The sequence below is a fragment of the Chiloscyllium punctatum genome, chromosome 32 (assembly GCF_047496795.1).
Source record: "Chiloscyllium punctatum isolate Juve2018m chromosome 32, sChiPun1.3, whole genome shotgun sequence".
In the NCBI taxonomy this organism is placed as follows: domain Eukaryota; kingdom Metazoa; phylum Chordata; class Chondrichthyes; order Orectolobiformes; family Hemiscylliidae; genus Chiloscyllium; species Chiloscyllium punctatum.
The window spans coordinates 8382016-8401848 of record NC_092770.1 but is presented as its reverse complement, the minus strand read 5'-3'; the positions used below and the strand labels follow the sequence as shown (position 1 = coordinate 8401848).

The following is a 19833-nucleotide window of genomic DNA, read 5'->3' as shown; positions in this document are numbered from 1 at the left end:
AAGGCATATATTAGATATGGTACAGAACATTTCCTTTTTAATTCACTAACCCTTTGCCTGCACTAAAACGAATCGACCTAATTCTTAGGCTAGAGCCTCTCTTTAGCCAAACATAGCCACAATTTTTTTTGTCTAATACATTAGCAAAAACGTTGGCAAATAAGAGGGCCATGAACGGTGGCCTCTGTCCAATGGTCATATTTGGAGTTGCAGGGTAGAGGAATTTCCCACAGTGCTTCTTGATGTATTATCTAACCAACAGAGGAGCTGAGAGGAAGAAGTCAATGAGTCGGAGCGGAGTCGACCGTCCTCATCTTTTTGTCATTATTCTGTTGCCTTTGAGCTTGTTTGCAGTCCAGGCGCCAGGTAAGGGGCCCCGAGATGAGCACTCGAAACAAATTGGTCTGTGGTGTGATCGCTGGCGGCTCCTGGACAGGCTTATTAACTGTGGCCAGCTCGGGGAGTTCTGAAGCTAAACAAACGAGTCGACTTTTTAAGAGTGTGAGCAAATGTCCGGCCAGTACGCTTCTTTTCTTTCTTTTCATTTGAAAAACTATGTTATTGTTTCTAATTTTCAGAGCTGTGTGATTGCTGTTTGTTTCTGATTTTGCTCTTGCTCCGGTAACCCTTTCCCCTCGCAGCTTGAGCAGTTCGCTCAGGCCTAGTGGTGGAGCTCCTTGCTCATCCTATGGCTCCCATTGACGTTCGCTCGGATGCTGCCAGCGCAGAGGATGTACTGCCGCAACACATTTTGGGAGAGATACAGAAGGTCGCTTTTGGTTATTGCTGCAGCTATTGAAAGCTTCCATAAATAAACATTGCAGAAACTTGATCTCATTGTCAGGGCCAGGTATTAGCAGAGCCTCTTGTTTCTTTCTTTAGCTGAACACCAGGATGAAAACTTCATGAACCCTAGACCCGCTAAGTTTTAATTTGTGCTTCACCCCCAACTAGACGTTATTCAGATGATTGTTGTATCCATTGAATTATTTGTAAATGCTTTCCCTCCTATTAAGATTGCATTAAATCAATGGAGCTAAACCAAATTACACTCACAGAAGTCAAAATCCAGGTTAACCATGGAATTCACTAGGTACATATGCAGATCTGACTCAGCCTATTCCAAATTCAGCAACTGTATTTCAGCTCATTAAATGTTAATTAAATACGTATTGTATTTGGAAGAAAGTCTAAATGGGAAATACAGATCATTAGTCCAACTAAACTGAAAGTGTGAGTGTAAAAGTGCTCTCTGCTTTTGATTGTATAAACTTTTATTCTACTGCTTATAATGTATGTGAAAATATATTATGATAAAGTGAGGTGTTTTACATTGATTATTCAGTTCAGCATAAGATACTAAAAATATTTTATGTTTGACAATCTCTATTTCTCACAGTTTCCATTTGTTACAATAATCACTCATGCTGATAATGGGATAATTACTGCATTTGTTTTCCCATTTTAATTTTCTCTAACTGAACACAGTGGCAGCATATGGTTCCATGAGTAGTGATGATCTTCCAATAGACGGGAACAATATAAAAGAGACCTATGGGGCAACTTTTTCACACAGAGGGTGGCATGTGTATGGGATGAGCTGCCAGAGGAAGTGGTGGAGGCTAGTATGATTGCAATGTTTAAAAGGCATCTGGATGGGTATATGAATAGGAAGAGTTTGGAGGGTTATGTGCCAGGTGCTAGCAGATGGGATTAGGTTGGGTTCGGATATCTGGTCAGTATGGACGAGTTGGACTGAAGGGTCGGTTTCCATTTCTATGACTATCTTGTTCAATTGAATTACAGCTGAATGGTCTATAAGCAGGATATTCAATTAGATTAGATTACTTACAGTGTGGAAACAGGCCCTTCGGCCCAACAAGTCCACACTGCCCCGCTGAAGCGCAACACCCATACCCCTACATCTATCCCTTACCTAACACTACAGGCAATTTAACATGGCCAATTCACCTGACCTGCACATTTTTGGACTGTGGGAGGAAACCCACGCAGACGCGGGGAGAATGTGCAAACTCCACACAGTCAGTCACCTGAGGCGGGAATTGAACCCGGGTCTCTGGCGCTGTGAGGCAGCAGTGCTAACCACTGTGCCACCATGCCACCCAACTTGAAGCATCACAGAGTGTCTTTGAATCTGTAAATATTCATGTTGAATGATAGCGATGTGAAAAGGAATCCTTGGTGGTGGTTTGTGAGGTTTTTTTTATTCCATCTTTTCTAAAACTGACTATCCCATTCCCATTTAGCAAACAATTAGATGAAGCAACATTTTTCAGGAGGTGACGAGACAGGTTGACAAAGGTCAAGCAGTGGCTGTGGTGTATATGGACTTCAGCAAGGCATTTGATAAGGTTCCCCATGGTAGGCTCATTCATAAAGTCAGGAGGTATGGGATACTGGGAGATTTAGCAGTCTGGATTCAGAATTGGTTGGCTGACAGAAGACAGAGTGATTGTAGATGGAAAGTATTCTGCTTGGAGGTCGGTGGTGAGTTGCGTCCCACAGGCCTTGTTCTTGGGCATCTACTCTTTGTAGTTTTTATAAATAACTTGGATGAGGAGGTTGAGGGGTGGGTTAATAAATTTTCTGATGACACAATGATTGGAGGTGCCATTGATAGTATCGAGGGCTGTTGTAGGCTGCAGCACAACAATGACAGGATGCAGAGCTGGGCTGAGAAATGGCAGATGGCGTTCATCCTGGATAAATGTGAAGTGCTGCATTTTGGCAGGTCGAACTTGAATGTTAAATATAGGATTAAAGACAGGATCCTTGGTAGTGTGGAGGAACAGAGAGATCTGGGTGTTCAAGTCCATAGATCCCTCAAAGTTGCCACCCAAGTGGATAGGGTTGTAAAGAAAGCATATGGCATCTTGGCTTTCATTAACAGGGGGATCAAGTTTACGAGCCACGAGGCTTTGCTGCAGCTCTTCAAGACCCTGGTGAGACCACACTTGGAATGTTGTGTCCTGTTCTCGTCACCCTATTGGAGGAAAGATACAGAGGCTTTGGAGAAGGTTTACCAGGATGCTGCGTGGACTGGAGGGCTTGTCTTACGAAGAGAGGTTGACTAAACTCAGACATTTCTCTCTGGAGAGAAGGAGGAAGAGAGGTGACCTGATCGAGGTATACAAGTTAATGAGAGGCATGGATAGAGTCAATAGCCAGAGACTTTTCCCCAGGGCAGGATTGACTGGGATGAGGCATCATAGTTTTAAGATATTAGGAGGAAGGTATAGAGGAGATGTCCGAAGTAGGTTCTTTACGCAGAGAGTTGTGAATGCATGGGATGTGTTGCCAGCGTGGTGGTGGAAGCAGAGTCATTAGGGACATTTGAGCGACTGCTGGGCATGCACATGGAGAGCAGTGAATAGAGGGGTATGTAGGTAAGGTTACTTTATTTTAGTTTCGGAATAATCCTCGACATAACATTGTGGGCTGAAGGGCCTGTGTTGTGTGCTGTACTTTTCTATGTTCTGTGTCTACATCATTCCAATTTTAGTACGTGTCTGCTGGTTATATATTTTTTATTTTCTCCCCACACTACCGCCTAGCAGCAGTAGTGCTACATTTTCCCCAGCATCCATGTTGTGTGTGTGCAGGTGTGAGACACAGTGAAAGACAACCGGTGTACAAATCTTTATTCAATTTCCACCACCAGGAAGAATGGAAACACCCGAGTGGCCAGTGACATGCAGTGTCCTTCACATCAAAGGGCAATGCTGTGTGATCAAAAATGTGAGGGGGAGGGCTGGGATTAAATCAAAATAGAGTTGGAGGGAGAAATAAAACACTCCACTCCCTGCGATGCCCATCTCTTCCAGTCCAGCTGTCTGCTGGTTATATTTTATTTTATATATTTTCCCCCACACTACCACCTAACTGCAGTAGTGCTTATATTTTCCCCAGCACCCATGTCATGTGTATGCAGGTGTAGGACACAGTGAAAGACACAAGGTGCACAAATCTTTATTCAGTTTCCACCACCAGGAAGAAAGGAAACACCCGAGTGGCCAGTGACAAGCCCCGCCCTTCACATCAAAGGGCAATGCCACGTAATCAAAAAAGTGAAGGGAATGGCAGTGAATAAATCAAAATAGAGTTGGAGGAGGAAATAAAACACTCCACTCCCTCCGGTGCCCACCTCTCCCTGAACAGCTGTCTGCTGGTTATTTTTTTTAATTCTGTTTAGAAGAATAAAGGAATTCATTTGGTGCCTCAAACCATAGATTTTTTTGGATTGTATTTTTTGTGTGGTCAGCCAGGATTTTCCTGATTGGCCCAGATTAACAACCCCGATCAAGAATCTCATGGTCAGTGAGGCTCCAATCACTGCAATGAGCTTCTGAAATGTTTGGTAATGGCTCTGCATTTCCTCATTAACACTTTGTCCATACATATACACTTTGCCTTGTATCTCTGTGGTCATTTAATCTCTCTTGTTTTTAACTCTGTCATAAACCTCCCTTTCTCATGTCCTTGTTTAAAACAATTGCATTTCTGACTTTTTCTAGTACTGATGTAACATCCTCCATCTGAAGCATTGAGTCTGTTTATGTCCCTATGGGTGAGGTATGCCCTCTGAGTATTTCAAATGTTTTCTGTTTGTTTGTTTTTAATAAAGAGAAGCACTTAAATGTCAGAAAGCTCTTCTTTGCAGGTTAGTGGTGATTTAGAACTCTGTATAAGAACATTAGGAACAGGAGTAAGCCATTTAACATCCCCCCCCCTCCCTAACCCTGATACACCATTCAGTGAGATCATGGCTGATCTGTGATCTAACTCCATACACCTGTCAGATCTCTTAATACCTTTGCTTAACAAAAAATTATCTATCTCATATTTAAAATTGATATTTGGATGAACATCCACCGCTGTTTGTGGAAGAACATTCCAAATAACTAACATCCTTTATGTGTGAAAGTGCCTCCTAAGACCTGTCCTTAGCTGTCTCGCCCTAATTCTCGGATTATGTTCCGTAGTTCTAGATTCCCCAAACAATTAATATCTTGAAGGCTTTAATTTGTAAATTCTCAAAAAAAAAGCCTAATTTATATAATCTCTCCTCAAAACTGTGATAATACTGCCCTTTTAACAAGGTTATTCTGTCCTTCAGTTTTTTTTTATAAAGCAGAGATCATAAAGGCAGAGGTGCAGAAATGTCTGGGTAAAACCTATTTTAACAATGGCCAGTTCTCCCAGTTCATGTTTTTTTTCTAGTTTTTTTAGTTGTAGCAGAGAAGTGCTTGCAGTGGAGAAATGTTCCAAGCTTCAGCAGATGGTTCCTGACTGGCTTTCTCTCTGAAATCCTCCTGCCTGTAAAAACCTGAGTTTGAATTTGCCTCTTGCCAAGAGATGTGTTTATGGGATATAGCAGGAATTGGAACAGCTCGTAATTAAGTTGTGGTATCAAGTCAGCTGGGTTTTCAAATAGTGAAGTTATTCTAAATTCTGTTTTCTGTTGTTCATGTTTCACCTGAAGTCTTTACATAAATTCTGTTTTGCTTAAAGCCAAATCGTTTGACCAACTGCATCACACCTGGAATATTCAGTCCACATCTGCCTTTAAAATAAGAAAAAGTTAGAGTCTGAGCTACCTTCTTGAAATACTTTCAGGGGGTCTGGCCTGGTCCATAATATATCATAACCCCTTAAGTCCAAGTATCATTCTTGTAAACCTATGTTGTACTCCCTCTAAGGCCACACCTTCCCAAGGTGTGGTGCCCACATTTCCCCCCAAAAAATTGAGATTTGATCATTTGAAAAGTTCAAAACTGAGATTGATCATCTATTTTTCAGGCAAGAGAGTTAAGAATTATGGAATTGTGGTGAGAAAATAGAAGTAAGTTATAGATTAACTGTGATTCAATTGATTGGTGGAATAGGGGTTTTGAAAAATCGAATGTCATATTTGTTCTCCTGTGTGACTGGAAACTGGTGATTGTTGAGTTACAATGGCCTGTCTTTGATGTTTAGCCTAACTATTGCAATCACTGGAGAGTATTCAAAATTTAGTCTCGCTAGGCACCAACCTTTTGTATTAAATTTTTTTAAATGAGAGTAAAACAGTATCTGCCCTTGTTTTGCCTGTAATTGTTGACAACTGTTTCATCAAAGGATTTCTGGGGTCTGTTGGATTAACTCATCAGTTTGTTCATCAGATGAAATAGTCTAAAATATGAAATCTGTTGAAAGCAGCGGCTTAGTGGTATTATTGCTGGATTGTTAATCCAGTGATCCAGGTAATGTTCTGGGCTCCTGAGTTCGAATCCTGTCTTGGCAGATGGGGGAATTTGAATTCAATACAAAATCTAATGAGACCAGGCAAAATCCTTCTGGTTCACTAATGTCCTTTAGGGGGAAAAAAAACCTGCCATCCTTACCTGGTCTAGTCTGTGTGTGACTCTCAGAAATGTGGGATGGATATTAAAGACTGGCCTACCCTGTGATATTCTCATCGCATGAATGAAAAAAAAGAGTGATTAATGAAGAGGTACACCAAAGAAAAAGTTTCAGCAGGTGTTTTTTTTTGACATTTGGATTTTAGTTCCCTAGTTCTTTGAGTTCTCTGTTCTTCTGCCAGAACAGAGATCCTCAAAGAAAATAAGACATTTAAATTTGTCTGTGAGCCTAGATTTAGTAAGAATAATAAGAACATCAGTTTTAAGAATCACTGCTGACTCTTAGAGGTTAGTTTGTAATGTGTGTGGAATTTCTCAAATAATTCTATCACAATTAATTGACATTGGGTGGATTAGGAACTGACTTGTACTAGCACTTGATATTTTATGAAGTGCACCTGAAATAAACCACATACATTTTTAATCTTAATAATTGCAACATTTAAATATTCATCAGTGTTATGTTTTTTGTTAAAATTGGAAAAATAATAAGTTCAACTTTGCAGAAATAAAACTGCAGCAAACTTTTTTTCACAATTTTTAAAGATTTGCAATCTCTGACAGAAGTTTTGTAGTTGTGGGACATTTTCTGTTTGTTCATGGAATGCAGACATCACTGGTTAGGCCAGCGTTCACTGTCCATCCCCTAATTGCCCAGAGGGCAGTTAGGAAGTGAACCATATTATTGTGGGTCTAGTGTCACCCCAGAGTGTTGTGGACACTGGGACATTGAGTAAGTTTAAGCAGGAAATAGACAGATTTTGAATTAGTAATGGATTAAAGAGTTATGGAGAGTGGGCATGAAAGTGGAGTTGAGGCCAAGGTGAGATCAGCCAAGATTGTATTAAATGGCAGAGTAGGATCGAGGGGCTGAATAGGTAACTCCTAGATCTAATGTTTATTGCAGTCACTTACTAGGTGTTATATTGGCATCGCCCTTGCTTCTCTTAGTTTTGAGACTGCTCCAGACCTTCTCACTTGGAACCTCTTCCCATGCAGCACTGCTGCCTCTGGCCTTCACCCAGAAACCCAACCCCCAATGTGGCTGCTATACCATCATCCAACACCAACTTGCTAGAAACAGTTCACACTGCCATTGCTTCTCCCAGTCATGTCTAAGCTAGACAGCAATCAGCCCAACCTGTACAGTTGCCAGTCAGCTCAGCAGCTCCCCCACCTCCTGGCCTACAACAGGGCAGGGCAGCCCCTATTCCAATAGGAATTGATATTTCGCTCACAACTCTGTTAACTGAAATTTGTGATTTTTCAGGAATGCAAATTTAGGTGAGGACACCAAGTACTAACTTCTCTTTATCATGTTTCTGGATAACATAGACTTCACATCAGAAATTGAGCTGGAACATCCTCTACTTATTTGAGGACTTTGTACATGCGATGACCTTCATTTGGCAATAATTGTCAACAGTGATTCAACCTCAATAAAAGCGATTATCTGGTCATGATCACATTGCTGTTTGTAGGAGATTGCTGTGTGCAAACTGAATACTCTGTTTCATATATTGCAACAGTGACTACACTTCAAAAATACTTAATTGGCCATAAAGTGCTTTGTTATGGCCTTCATTGATGAGAGACACCTTATAAATATCAGTTTATTTTCTTTGAATAAGCTTAAGATGTTTCTGTGTGTCCCATTTTGTACAAATAAACAAAGAAGAAGAATAATGATAGTATAATTTTGTAATAGGCATATTCATTTGTTATCCTTTCTTATTCTGTGTTTTAAACAGTAAGGAGCAGAGATCTTCATCCATCCAACCCTAACTCATTCCATTGGTGTCTGCTTTGTTTGGCATGATTGATGTAAACATTGAATCTGTTGTGACTGCAGCTAAACTGAATCTGCTGGCTAAACAGTTCTAAGAAAATAGAGCTATTGTTTGGAGAAATCTGAGTAAAATTAGCTCGCCTTGCCCATATTGAAATCCACTTCAAATACAATGCTCATAATTTCTGATTATTAATGACCACACCAAGAGTAATTCCTGATTAATATAAAGGCTGTTCTGAATGGTGTTCTGTGTGGACTTGTAACTTTCCTACGTCTGGTGGCTGTACTGAAATGGCAGAGAACTGCTTTTGGAAGCCACCGAGAAAATACTCAATTTTGCAGTTTAAAAAACTTGGAAACCACCATTTTTTTGGGGTGTGAATGTGACTGCCTAGAAATCCTCAAGTTAAAAATGACCATACTGATGAAGTCACATCACAGCTTGAGAACTTGCACTTGAAACTAAAGACGACCAAGGTACCAAGTTATTTAGTCCACAGCATCACTACAGGAACTTAATATGGCCTCTCAGGTCAAAGGGGATGGAATGTTAAGTACATTATGAATGGAGTAGAACACCTGACTCTATTCATTACAGCCTTTACACTCCTTTTACCTTGATTCTCTACAGGCCATTCTGACTTCCTGTGTTGCATGTTGTGATTAAGAGAAACTACAGTTGCATTTGTCATCAAAAGTACCAAACATCAGTGTAAAGGCATTGTCACTTCTTTGGAGGTATGCAGTTAAGCATGCTGTCTTAATTATAAACACCTATTACTTTTTTTTTTAAGTGCACAAACTTTTGATTTGTTTTACTGTAAGTTCTTACAATTGGCATAATTTAAAGCAATTGTTAAACGTATCTGTTTCTTGTAAACAATGATGTCTGGAGGTCAGCAAAATATTTTTGAACTTTTATCGAAGGCATATTTCCAGCAAGTCTGAGCAACACCAGGCGATCTCAAATTAAATTTACATTATGGTTGGTTCATTTCCAGGCACAAATAAATGCTAGCAGTAATTTAGAAACTATGCCAATTTTTCTTTCCAAGTTAAGATTTGAGAGTGGTTAGTTCTCTTCAAAACAGTTCCACAAATGCCATTGTTAGTATAAAGTTAAAAATCACACAACACCAGGTTATAGTCCAACAGATTTATTTGGAAGTGCTAGCTTTCAGAGTGCTGCTCCTTCATCAGGTGGTTGTGAAGTGTAAGATTGTAAGACTCAAAATTTATAGCAAAAATTTACTGTGTGATGCAACTGAAATTTTATATTAAAAAAGGATTGATCCAGGTCTTTTTCAATATATAATTTGAGTTGCATATATTGAAAAAGACCTGGATCAATCCTTTTTAATGTATAATTTCAGTTGCATGGCACTGTAATCTTTTCCAATAAATTGTGCATCTTATTTTCCATAACCACCTGATGAAGGAGCAGCACTCTGAAAGCTAATGCTTCCAAATAAACCTGTTGGACTATAACCTGGTGTTGTGTGATTTTTAATTTTGTACACCCCAGTCCAACACCGGCACCTTCAAATCATTGTTATTATAGGCTAATTGGTCCTACATGGTGTATATCGATGAATAGACATGGAAAGACCACAAATTGATTTCTGGGCTGTAAGGGCCAATTGGAGGGAGAGGGGGCATGGTGAGTGAATGGACATGGAAGAGAGAGAAATTGGCTTAAGGCTATAATGGCATGGGGTAGGTGGAGGCATGAGGCAGGCCTTTTAATTAGTCTGCCAAGGCTCTCTGGTGCCCCTGTGACTGCCTCCAGGGGCAGGAGGGATTGACTCTATCCCCATCCCTGAGTGAAAAATATGCCATTCAATGGCCTTTCTACCAATCAAAATGCAGCAAGCTGGAAAATGTCCCATTGTTTTCTTGCAACGATTCCAGAATGGAAAAGCTGTGTACCTGATATCATGACATGTGACATAAAAGTACCCATCTCGCCAGTAGTAGCATCCTTATTGTTGTTATTGCAGCTGCTATATATACCTGTATTCAGTAAGCACAAATCCAGATTCTGTGTAGGTCTGCAGCAGTATAAATAGTTATTTTAGTTAATAAATGTCAATATGTTTTTCTGAAGAAAGATTGAGTGCGGAATCTTCCCAGCTATTGAGAAATATTGCTCATGGCGAGAATTGTGTGAGATGGCCAGCGAGGGGCTTTTTCACATCGAGAGCAAAAAGACCCATTTTCTAACTGTAAGTGTTGAACGGCAAGGCAAGGTTCTTGTTAGTGTGCAGAGAAAGATCTGTTTGCAGTATGCATTAACATTTCATTAATCATTATTAGTTAATCTCACCTCATTAATATGTAGTTTCCATTCTCCCAACAGCAGGATAGATACTGCATAGCAACCATTCACAACCTGAAAGTCAGTGAGGTGACCTAATGATTTCAACTCATAGCTTGCTCCTTCAGGCCTTCATCTTGGACACAGCATAAAGATCTCAGGGCATGCTGTAAGGCCAGCTGTGGCTATACCCTATCTATAGACATTGGCATCTGACATATGCCAGTCTCACCGTATCATCACGGCAGATCTCTAATCCACTTGCTATATACTTGTGCACTTCAAGCTGTACTTTAGAAAACGCTGGCAACTTTATTTGGAATACTACTGTGAGGATGCTTTGCACGCAGGAACAGGCACCCAGCTCGTGAATTGGACCAGGCTGCATCTCAGGGCTGTGTACTTGTTCTCTTAGTGCTTATTCATTCTGTGCCTTCTCTAACGCTCACAGGATCCATGCCTTGTCTTGGCAGCAATCATCAGTCACAGGGAGGGCGATGTTGCTGTACAACACTGTGCTAGGTCAATCACACACCACAGCACATGCCAACAGAATACACGGCAAACACACTGTTGGATCTTCCATTCAATGGCCATTTCTCAAAAGTCTAAAGGCAATAATCTTCATTCAAGTTAAAGGGTGTTACCATCAGTCAGGGATCAAGGAACTGAAAGATCAGAAGGGCAATTTCTGATCTCAATCCAGGCAAAGAGAGGTGATGGTCTTAATGAATTATTGCAAGACTATCAGTCCAGACACTAGCTGGTGCATTCAGTGCCTCCTTTCCTTTAGTTTACTGAAGTTTTCTGAAACCACAGAAAGCTGCCTGTGCTTAAAAATAGAAGGACCATTTAAATACAGCCTCATTTAAGAATACAACTCTATTCTTGTCCTACCTCAATTAATACTGGATTCAAACAGATGTTAGTCTTGTCCCATGTTTTGTTTTGTGTTTTAATCACTGAAATGACTGAACTGTCTCATTTTTGGAAGGTAAAACTCAAACCAATGGCATTCAAAGGTTCTTCCACGCGATTGACAGAATCTCACAATGCTTCTGATATTTAGTTATATTTTTGAATGACCATAATCACATCTTAAGATTTAGATTTATTATCATATGTAAGGAATAAAATATAGTGAACAGTGTATTATACACAGTGTCTCCACACTCTGGCACCATCTTGAAGTATTAAATATAATTAGATTAGATTAGATTACTTACAGTGTGGAAACAGGCCCTTCGGCCCAACAAGTCCACACCGCCCCGCCGAAGCGCAACCCACCCATACCCCTACATCTACCCCTTACCTAACACTACGGGCAATTTAGTATGACCAATTCACCTGACCTGCACATCTTTGGAGTGTGGGAGGACACCGGAGCACCCGGAGGAAACCCACGCAGACACGGGGAGAATGTGCAAACTCCAGACAGAGAGTCGCCTGAGGCGGGAATTGAACCCGGGTCTCTGGCGCTGTGAGGCAGCAGTGCTAACCACTGTGCCACCGTGCCGCCCCACAATGCAAGACTTTACTGTAATACAGCTCATCTTTCTCTCTTCTGCTGCTTGACATCAGCTGGAGTCAGTGAAACAAGTCCTGGGGTTCTCTAACGGGCTGTGGAGTCTCAGTTATAGGTCTCTGCTGCTACCGCAATCACAACTGCCACATTTGAGCTGTAGTCATGGGCCTGGGGGTACACAGGTTCCAAACATTCCAGTCCTAATCTGACACTCTTCCAGACACTGCAGCCAGTCATCAGAGTCCTCCACCAACTCTTTCACCAATGCTCCCACTCCTCTGGGGGTTTCAGCCTTAGCCATGAACCTGGAGCCTCCGCTCAGCCTGCCAGTCTGCGGTGGGGGAGTCAGCCTGGGGCCTTGCGTAGTTACACATAAACTCAACTCCCTTTAATTGATAACTGGAAATTAGTTGCAGTTTGATTTTCTTTTACCACTGAGATAGAATACTGTCTGAACTTGCTCCTAAACTTCAGCATTACTGGCACCAAAATGAGAACCTCTGTTTTGGTCACTTTATTGTTACTAGTTAGTTAATATTCATGGGCTGTTGGCTGTTATTAAATGAACTGAAGAAGTCCGCTATCTTTTTATTGTTGATGATAATAACTTCAGGGTACAGGACCTGGCCTAATCTTAGTGTATCCATCTTTCTCTATCTGCATTAGCTTGCTCTGCCATCCATATCTGAAGATTAACAACATTTACCACCATCACTCCTCAAACCTGTCACACGTCTGCCTGGAATTGTGCTATTGATTAATGTTTGATTGCCTGTTTAAAGCTGTGAATAAAGCAAGCAATGAGTTTGGCTACATTTAACCCAGAAGTGTGAACTAGACAAGGTCAGAAGGGTGGTGGTATCAGGTATTGGCTCAGACAGGAATGTTGTTCAGTTATTTTTGGCAGACCTCTTGACCTTCTCATGGACCTTGATTGAGAACCCCTGTTTTGGATAGAACATTATGATTGACAGCACCACTGGTTGTCTGTCTTATATATAGTTAATGCTATGGTTACTTGCAGGGCATCAAAGGTCACACAGCCATCTTGGGAGTAGAGCAGATGTAGTTCTGTAAGTTCTGGCATTGGACTGTGCACATATTTGGATGATTCCTCCTTTATAAATTTATATATTATGAACATTTGTACTGTTGTATTACACACTAGTTTTGTGTATGTGTTTGACATTTTGTTCTGGACCTATGTTCTTCTTTAATTCCCTGTGATCTCTATCACAGTAATCTACCATTCATTTCGACCATTGTTTGACCTTTTAGCTTTTCTGATTGCTCTGAGTTCTGCTTTATACAGTATTATGATCAAAACATTTACCGTTTGTCACAAATGGTTGGTGAAAGTAATGACAAATTTACCTTCAAACTAGGATCAGAAGGAAAGATTTCAGATCATAAGCTGACAATAGAATGACTTGCCAAATTTGTTGATGTGGATAAGAACAATTCAGAGGTGGTGCTTGGAAACACTTCAGGTGGGCCAAGGATAAATATGCTACAGAAAGGAAGACAGGGGATAGCAGAGAAAATAGTTGGAATCCATGTCACAATCATAGGGTTTGTTGTTATTGACATGGACTGAAGCCAGTCAGAAGTTAAAGTTGTAGAAGAAATGGACAAAATGTTGAATTTGATTATTGAAGTCTGGCCGAGTACTCTAAATTTGAGATCACTCACTCCCTCACACACACCATGTTGTGACCTTGGTACCTGAAGGTCGCAAAACATGGCTCATGCCATGATATCACTATGGAGCAAGGTGAGGAGGCGTGGTCCAAGAACTACCTTAACCAGAATGGCAATTGAACCCCTGCTGTTGAAATTGTCCTGCACCATGCTGTAGCCATCTAGTCAACAGACTGTTAAATTGAGCTTTAGAAGTAGCCAACTCTGAGAAAACATTCCCTAAGCTTTACACAATTTACAAGTGCATGTAGTTTCAGGAATAGGCGCTAACTTCCCACCCTCTCCCAAAATTGCTTTGTTAAGGGACAGGGAGTACACAACGAGCCAGAATTGGGAAGAAAGTAAGTCTGGCCAGACTGGGGATGTGCAGCAGGAAGCAGTCACAGAGCTGGGTAGATTTAAATAGGAAGAGATTTAAATAGGGTGACCAACAGCCCTGGTTTTGCCAGGATTGTCCTGGTGCCTCAGTGGTTTTCTCCAAGCTGCTCAAAGGTCTTGGTTTTGCCTCCTCACTTTCACTACCTAGAGTCCATTCTCCTTTACCATACTGATTGTGTTCCGCTTATCGTTGACAAACCTCAAAATCCCTCTGATGCTAGAATTAGAATGTCATGCTGGAACATGTCCACAAGGTGCAGAAAACCTATTCACTAGCATCCAGAGCCTCCTGCCAATTGGATACCCACTGCATTGCCTTTCAGCATCCCCTCATTTGGAAAGGTTTAACCAGTGAGTCAGGGAGTCCTGGAACAGGCTGGTGTGAAAGAGCAGTTTGTAATGGAAGCCAGTGTCTGGAAGGATGAGACTGTTTCAAAACTGTATAAAGAGTGTTGTCACTGTTTGAACTGCTTGACTTGTCGGGGGAGGGGGTGAAATATCACTGAATAAGATAGTTTTGAGTGCAAAATGTTTGTGAAGTACTTGGGAGTAATGGTGCTGGCAGTGTATAAGAAGATTTTTAGGAAGTGCTGGGGTGAATAGTTATTTTGGGTAATTTACATCTAATAATGGGTCATTTAGCCTTATAACTATATGGTAGCCAGGAGAGATTCAGCCTCTGGCTGCAGACAGTGATGCCTGCTCGACACAATATGGTCTTAGAGGCATTTGGAAACTACCTTTTGGCATTAAGAAAGACAACATGTTCAACCAGAATTCCCACAAAGATTTCATACTTTACTGCATGTAGTTCTGGGAGCAAACAATATCACCCAAACTTTAGGCACTGTTGTATTTTAAAATCTAGTTTCAATCTAAAAACACCTATTGTTGGAATCCAGTGCACAAATGAAAATAAAGGAGGCTCTTAAATAGAGATGACTCTTGTATTGTGCACCGCACAGAAAGATTAGAGGAGAAAAGAGAATGTTCGGAACTTGTGACAAACAAAACTTTGTTTCAGTCTTTTGACGGATAAGAGCTAGAAATGCCATTGAAACAAAAGTCTGTGGTTTAAGACTACTGTCTCCAATACTTGGGTGTCTTAGTACAGTTTTTTTCTGGCAGATGTCATTACATATCTGACTACCGTCAGCTACTCGACACACAGATTCCTAGCATTGGTCACCCAACATATGCAACAGAGGTCCAAGAGGACCCCAAGGATTTTCAAATTGTCCCTTTGTTTCAGTTTGCAAAAATCTTATCCTGCATTTATTTTAAGACCAGAAGACATAGGAGTGGAAGTAAGGCCATTTGGCCCATCGAGTCCACTCCGCCATTCAATTATGGCTGATGGGCATTTCAACTCCACTTACCCGCATTCTCCCCGTAGCCCTTAATTCCTTGTGACATCAAGAATTTATCGATCTCTGCCTTGAAGACATTTAGCGTCCTGGCCTCCACTGCACTCTGCGGCAATGAACTCCACAGGCCCACCACTCTCTGGCTGAAGAAATGTCTCCGCATTTCTGTTCTGAATTGACCCCCTCTAATTCCAAGGCTGTGTCCACGGGTCCTAGTCTCTGCAATTTTGAATTGCAGTTGTAACTTCTGGTAGGATGCCAGCCAATGTAGTCTGTGTCGAGAACTCTAGGACAGACTTAATGTGACAGAACTTTAAGCAAGCAGAAGATGGCAGGACAGAAAGGAAAATATTGGACTGGTTGACTTCAGAGGTAGCAAAAAGCTACTTTATCAAAAATTCAAAGGTAGAAGGGTTGTGGTGAAATGGAGGTTGGGAATAGCAACCGCAAGTAAGTAAACTTTGTTTGAATGATCTGGAATGTAAAACAAAATTGCGATCAGTCTGGTTGAGCCTTAAGACAGTGTCAAATTCTCAGCCAAATCGATATTAAACTTGGAGCAGGGTCTGAAGAGGGGCATTAGGAGCCAGTGTTGCGTGTACACTGCAGCTGACAGTTGTTCCTTTGGGTGCTGTGGATACTCGAAGCTACCGGCTTCCAGTCTGTTGCTGGCAGATTGTGCAAAACAAAACCACAAAAGATGTGTAATCAATAGCCTGTCCTCTACTGAAACTGAACACTTGTATTTCCCTAGAATCTAAACAGCATCATATTATATTTCTTAAAGTCAGATCAATTGCACCTTTAATTATACCCTCCATGTTGTTGTAATAATAAGTCACATAATTAATGAAAAGGGCACCAAATTACACCTATCTCCCATCTGCATTGTCCCCTCTTCGACAAATAGCACGATACCTTTTCTTCATTCTGTTTCAATTTAGAAAGGTTATCTGATTCTGGAAGCTCCTGTACTTGTGTATTTTTCAGCTCTTGAATAGTTCAGTTTATTTTCAAAAGAATTCACAAACATATCATCAATCTGCCATTCTGAGTCATTGCCACTTATCACAGACTAGAAGCATGAAACAGAATCCAGAATTAATTTTGACAGGAGTATATCATCATACAATCTCTTGCATTAAGAAGTCCTGATGATGGAGTTGAGGAGCCCTGTGTTTTTCCTTTGTTTAATTAGATAATGATAAGTGTTAAGTTAGAATTCATCTTCCTGAATTATACTTTCAATTTTCTTTTCAAAACCCCCAAAATAAATTCAGTGTCTGAAAACTCATTTAGGGAACATTTGCCTTTTTAAGAGGTTTGCTATAACAAAGGTGATTGGATCTAATTTTGAAAAGAGATGGTCACGTTGCGTAAGATTGTAACTTTGTATGGTTTACTGAATTAAAATCTAGAATTGTAATGCAATAGAAAAGATGAGGAAATGTAGGTTTGAAATTATAAAAGGCTTTGATGGACTGAATAACAACAACTATATTCTCTAATTGGAGTGCCTGTGATGAGGGTTATCAGTTGAAAATTATCACTTGGATCGAGAAAAGATGTTAACAGAAATTTCTTTCCACAGAGGCTGTTGGAATAAAGAGCTTTGCCACAGGGAATAGTTGGAATAGAGACCAAAGTATCTTTAAAGGGAAAATTGGATAACTATTTGGATCAGTAACAAAGTGTGATAGTTTAGGAATGTGACAAGTGCCAGATGCAGAACTTTTACATATGCTCACTGGTCTCCCATGGCAGTATTCATAGTAATTTGGAGGTTTTGCTCTTGTTTAAACAGAGGATATAAATGATGTAATGTACAATGATTATTGAGAAAGTTGAAGTGTCTTTTAAATGCTGGTTAAAAATAAATAATTGTGAAATTGATTCCATCTGGATTCAAAATGTAGAAATTGATATTAAATTAATCTATTTAATTGAAACAGAAGGTTAAATTGTACTTCAAAAAAGGGCTCATATAATTTTAGAGTTTGGAATAAAGGCTATACATTTAAAACTGAATCAATACAAATTAAATTAAGTTTGTACTTAGAAAAAGTGTATAATGTGTTTCTGATCACTATATGTTTTATAACTGTATGAAATATTTTTATATCGATTTAACTAATACTAATGTGATCAGGAAGTGGGGAGGGTGAGTTGGATCTTCCTGTGGCTCCATATTTTGATAGATATTTTATAAAAGCTCTGCTTTGTGGTACTGGCCCGTGCTTAGATTTTTTGTAAACCTGGTTTTCTTCAACATAACCTGTCCACTGCCATTGTCAGTCGTTTGAAATCAGGAGTGGTCTTTTCCTTCCGTGACTCCCTCGTCAGGTCCACACCCCCCACCAACCCAACCTCCACTCCCGGCACCTTCCCCTGCAACCGCAAGAAATGCAAAACTTGCTCCCACACCTCCCCCCTTACGTCCCTCCAAGGTCCCAAGGGATACTTCCATATCTGCCACAAATTCACCTGCACCTCCACACACATCATTTACTGCATCCGCTGCACCCGATGTGGCCTACTCTATATTGGGGAGACAGACCACCTACTTGCGGAATGTTTCAGAGAACACCTGTGGGACATCCGGACCAACCAACCAACCCAACCACCCCGTAGCTCAACACTTCAACTCCCCCTCCCACTCCACCAAGGACATGCAGGTCCTTGGACTCCTCCATCGCCAGACCATAGCAACACGACGGTTGGAGGAAGAGCGCCTCATCTTCTGCCTAGGACCCTCCAACCACAAGGGATGAACTCAGATTTCTCCGGTTTCCTCATTTCCTCTCCCCCCACCTTGTCTCAGTCAAATCCCTCGAACTCAGCACCGCCTTCCTAACCTGCAATCTTCTTCCTGACCTCTCCGCCCCCTCCCCACTTCGGCCTATCACCCTCACCTTGACCGCCTTCCACCTATCGCATTTCCAACGCCCCTCCCCCAAGTCCCTCCTCCCTACCTTTTATCTTAGCCTGCTGGACACATTTTCCTCATTCCTGAAGAAGGGCTTATGCCTGAAACGTCGATTCTCCTGTTCCTTGGATGCTGCCTGACCTGTTGCGCTTTTCCAGCAACACATTTTCAGCTCAGATCTCCAGCATCTGCAGTCCTCACTTTCTCCTCGAAGCTATAGATATGATGCAGGCTAACCACGGAGTAAAGTAAATGGCCTCAGTTCTTTTTAAGATCCATATTGAATGGGACTACATTGGATCTAACCTCCACACTGACAAGGCAAACTTCACTGCAGAATGTGAGTGTAGCTAACCCTATTCAATTGTGACGGGTTTGATCCTGTCCTTGCCTGCCATTCACACGCAGGCAGGAATTACATGGTAGGGAATGGAATCCCTAACTGCTTTTATGCCCTCTCCCCTTCCACCATGAGGTTGGAAACATTAATATCAGTTATGCATCACTGGTTGGCATAAGGAAGCTCAGAGTCATATGGCACATCATTGCTGATCAACAATCACCAAACAACACTAATCCCATTTACCTGCACTAGGTGCAAAACCTACTGTGCCCCAACATTTTAAGTACTCATCCAGATGCTTCATGAATTTTGAGAGATTATCTGCCTCCACCACCCTGCCAGACAGCACGTTCTATATTTCTATCACCCTGAAATGAACTAGAATGAGATTAGATTAGATTTCTTACAGTGTGGAAACAGGCCCTTCGGCCCAACAAGTCCGCACCGCCCCGCCGAAGCGCAACCCACCCATACCCCTACCCCTACATTTACTCCTTACCTAACACTACGGGCAATTTAGCATGGCTAATTCACCTGACCTGCACATCTTTGAAGTGTGGGAGGAAACCGGAGCACCCGGAGGAAACCCACGCAGACACAGGGGGGAAATGTGCAAACTCCACACAGAGAGTCGCCTGAGGCGGGAATTGAACCCTTGTCTCTGGTGCTGTGAGGCAGCAGTGCTAACCACTGTGCCACCCTCTGGGTGAAAATTATTTTTCTCAGATCTCCTCTAAACTACTTCCTCCTCACCTTAAACTTATGCCCTCTGGTGTTAGACATGCTTGCCATGGGGAAACGATTCTCACAATCTACTCTGTCTATACCTCTCATGGAATGTGCTCTCATAATTACGTGTACCTCAAACAGATTCCACCCCTCCCCCCCACCGCCCACTTCAGTCTCCTCCTCTTCAAGGAAAACATCACTCATTTTGTGTCATCTCTCAAACTTATTAATTATATCTTCTACATTCACATCTAAGTCGTTAATATATAATAAATGGTAAGCATCTGAGCATTGATCCCTGAGATACACTGCTGGTTATAGGCTTCCAATCAC

General features: G+C 41.3%; 1 protein-coding gene across 4 annotated transcripts in view; it reads left to right on the top strand.

Moving 5' to 3' along the window:
• Positions 1–204: 204 nt before the first annotated feature.
• The window catches only part of msrb3 (methionine sulfoxide reductase B3), a 147328-nt gene continuing 127699 nt past the window's right edge, over positions 205–19833 (top strand). For 2 of the 4 annotated variants that reach the window (XM_072551593.1, XM_072551588.1), the window contains exon 1: positions 210–366. In XM_072551593.1, coding sequence (XP_072407694.1) covers positions 243–366 — 124 coding nt within the window. In that variant the 5' untranslated portion in view covers positions 210–242. Of the gene's footprint in view, positions 367–19833 lie in introns of all 4 variants that reach the window. The other 2 variants (XM_072551589.1, XM_072551590.1) reach the window with 2 other exon arrangements.